We start from the raw sequence: 2,424 nt of genomic DNA, 5'->3' as shown, positions 1-2,424 counted from the left end.
GTAAGCACGTCGCGACGAAAGAGATATTGAACATGGCAAGTACTCGGTCTTGTCCTCACAGCCACATTGCTTCACTGAATTTTCTACTTTTATTTCCGTTTCATCGTTGGAGCACTCGCACCCATTAACTAACCGCGCACTTGTATGCAGGGCACCCGCAGGAGACGTACGCCAACAGTGAATCTACTGAGGAGTTCTGTTGTGACGGTCAAGAGCAGCGTGCTTCTCAAAATTATCTCGCTGATAAGCACCATGAGGAGCCTCCTGCCCACACCTCGACGTCGCAGACTCCTGCGCAATCAAACCGCGCATCTAGCAACGTCGTACTGCCAACAGGCGTTGTTCAGAGTACGTCGACTGGGCGGAGAGTGAGACCTTATAGAGGCAGAAACGCTGTTCTTGAGTCTGCTCTGTCTGCAGAATTGGAGGCTCGAAAGCAGGCTATGCAAGAGGACAGCACACGAAAGGAAAAGGAGCATGTCTTGAAAATGAAACTGATGCAAGAAGAGCATGAGACGAAAATACGTAACATGCGCATTTTGCATAGACTGCAAGTCAAATGCGAAAGGGAAAAACTCAAGGTGCTACAACTGAAACAGAAAAACTCGAACAGCAGTTGGCCCGTGGTGATTCGGCTCATGAGACGTGAAAAAGTCAAAATAAAATGCACTGCTCAAAAATAAAGTTTTATGTCAGCATGGTGTGATCAAGCAATATCCAGATTGCTCTGGTGCACACCAGAAAAATCGGTCTGTATAAGACTACGTCGTATCTGCGCTCCCAAGAGGCTATCTCCGCGATTGGCAGGAACACTGAAGTCGTCTTCCGATGCATCTGTTCCATCATTCGGGCACGGGTCATTCAGCGCGCAGGCGACGTTGTGGAGCGCTGCGCAAGCGCAGACGATAGCAGCAGATCTCTCTATCTTGTTTTGCAACTTCATACGGAGACACGGGAACCTCCTTTTCCAAACTCCGAACGTTCTTTCCACGGAGTTGCGTGTTTTTATGTGACTCGTGTTATACCTACAGAGGGTGGATAAAAAAGATTAGTTCGCTTCGAAATACAGGTTGCGCACATAATACAATAGTGCGCTTGACTGGCAACAGGTCCGCCTCTCTTTCTGTTCTTTTCTATTTGCCATATGGCCTTTGTACGAGCCTGGTAATTCGAGCGTAAGTGGAGGCGAAAGGTCGCGCCCCAGCAACCTAACGGTAGGCCATCCTTTCGTCGCTGCGAAAGGAATGGCGAGAGGAACGACTACTGTTTCGAACTGAATGACAGGTAACCGTCAGACAGTAAAGGGGCACGAGGAAGGAATAATACGTTAAAAATCTGTCAATATCTATACCTCCTCTCTGGCGGGGTTCTGGGATTGCTGAGTGGCGTCAACAGAAACGGCGAACACGGGTATCCTTTATCCCCGAGCAAAATGCCAGGAATCCTGCCTTCCTCATACAGAACTCGTACTCTGCTGTTTTCAAATATGCGGCTATCATGAACTGACCCCGGCCAGCTGGCAACGATGTCGAAAAACTGAAGTTCCGGGCCAGTGATTGCCTGTGTAGGTAGGAAGATAGCACCTATAAAAACTGTGGACGTTGTGGTACGTAGTCTTGTGCATACCATACCTGCACGTTGATGGAGAACACGCCTTTCCTATTTCTGTAAACCTCAGCGTCACTTCCTCCAGGGCTGTTTATGGGTACGTGAGTGCAGTCAATACAGCCTGTCACCCTTTGAAATCCGGCAATGGAGTGAAATCGAGCCATAACTGACGGTGCTTCGGACGCAGAAGGGAATTTCACGTATTTTGGGTAAAGCTCCGAAGCTATGCTCCTCGTCACTGCCCAAATTGCATTACATGTAGCTGGCTGCGATATTTTGACGAGATCACCGATACCGGTCTGAAATGCCCCAGCACCGTAAAACCGAAGAGTCACCAGCAGTTTCAGCATTGGAGGCAGGGGGTGACCTCTGTTGTCCGTAACGTCTGGGAGGGACAGCTGGCTCAGTACGGAGAGCACGGCGTTCTTCGTGAACCGGAATCGCTGCAGAAACTCTACGTCCGAATAAAGCTCCATAGGGTTTTACCGATCCAGCAACTGACGGCGGTTCGGAGAAACATTCCAGTCGTCATCTCGGCGGCATAATAAGTCACTAGCTGGGAAAGCAAAGTCAATAAAGTCCAGGCACTCTACGAATGACTGGTGAGAAGCCGCCATCTGGAAAGAGCGACGACGACGAAGTTGCCAGCGAAAGGTAGCATCCTACCCACTATCTATAGGTCGTCCTTTGCCGTAACGAAAGGACTGGCTCAAAATTAGCGACAGGCCGCCTTTCGAAAGGAAAGGGGAACAGGAAAGGAAAGTAGAGTTCAAAAATTCGCCCCTGAGTCTCCTAGGTCCCTTGCCCCACATTATT

The 2,424-nt window shown here is 49.5% G+C and overlaps 1 protein-coding gene across 1 annotated transcript; it reads right to left on the bottom strand.

Annotated features, from left to right (window-relative positions):
- Window positions 1–706: 706 nt before the first annotated feature.
- LOC135389666 (putative nuclease HARBI1) lies at window positions 707–2,150 on the bottom strand. The gene is made up of 3 exons (XM_064619699.1): window positions 1,632–2,150; window positions 1,352–1,560; window positions 707–1,025 (listed from the first exon to the last, which is right to left on the bottom strand). Exons 1-3 carry the CDS (start codon window positions 2,082–2,084, stop codon window positions 707–709), a joined length of 981 nt encoding a protein of 326 aa, XP_064475769.1. The 5' UTR covers window positions 2,085–2,150.
- Window positions 2,151–2,424: the final 274 nt, after the last annotated feature.

The sequence above is a fragment of the Ornithodoros turicata genome, chromosome 3, assembly GCF_037126465.1.
Source record: "Ornithodoros turicata isolate Travis chromosome 3, ASM3712646v1, whole genome shotgun sequence".
NCBI classification, from domain to species: domain Eukaryota; kingdom Metazoa; phylum Arthropoda; class Arachnida; order Ixodida; family Argasidae; genus Ornithodoros; species Ornithodoros turicata.
This window is presented reverse-complemented; position numbering and strand designations above follow the sequence as displayed.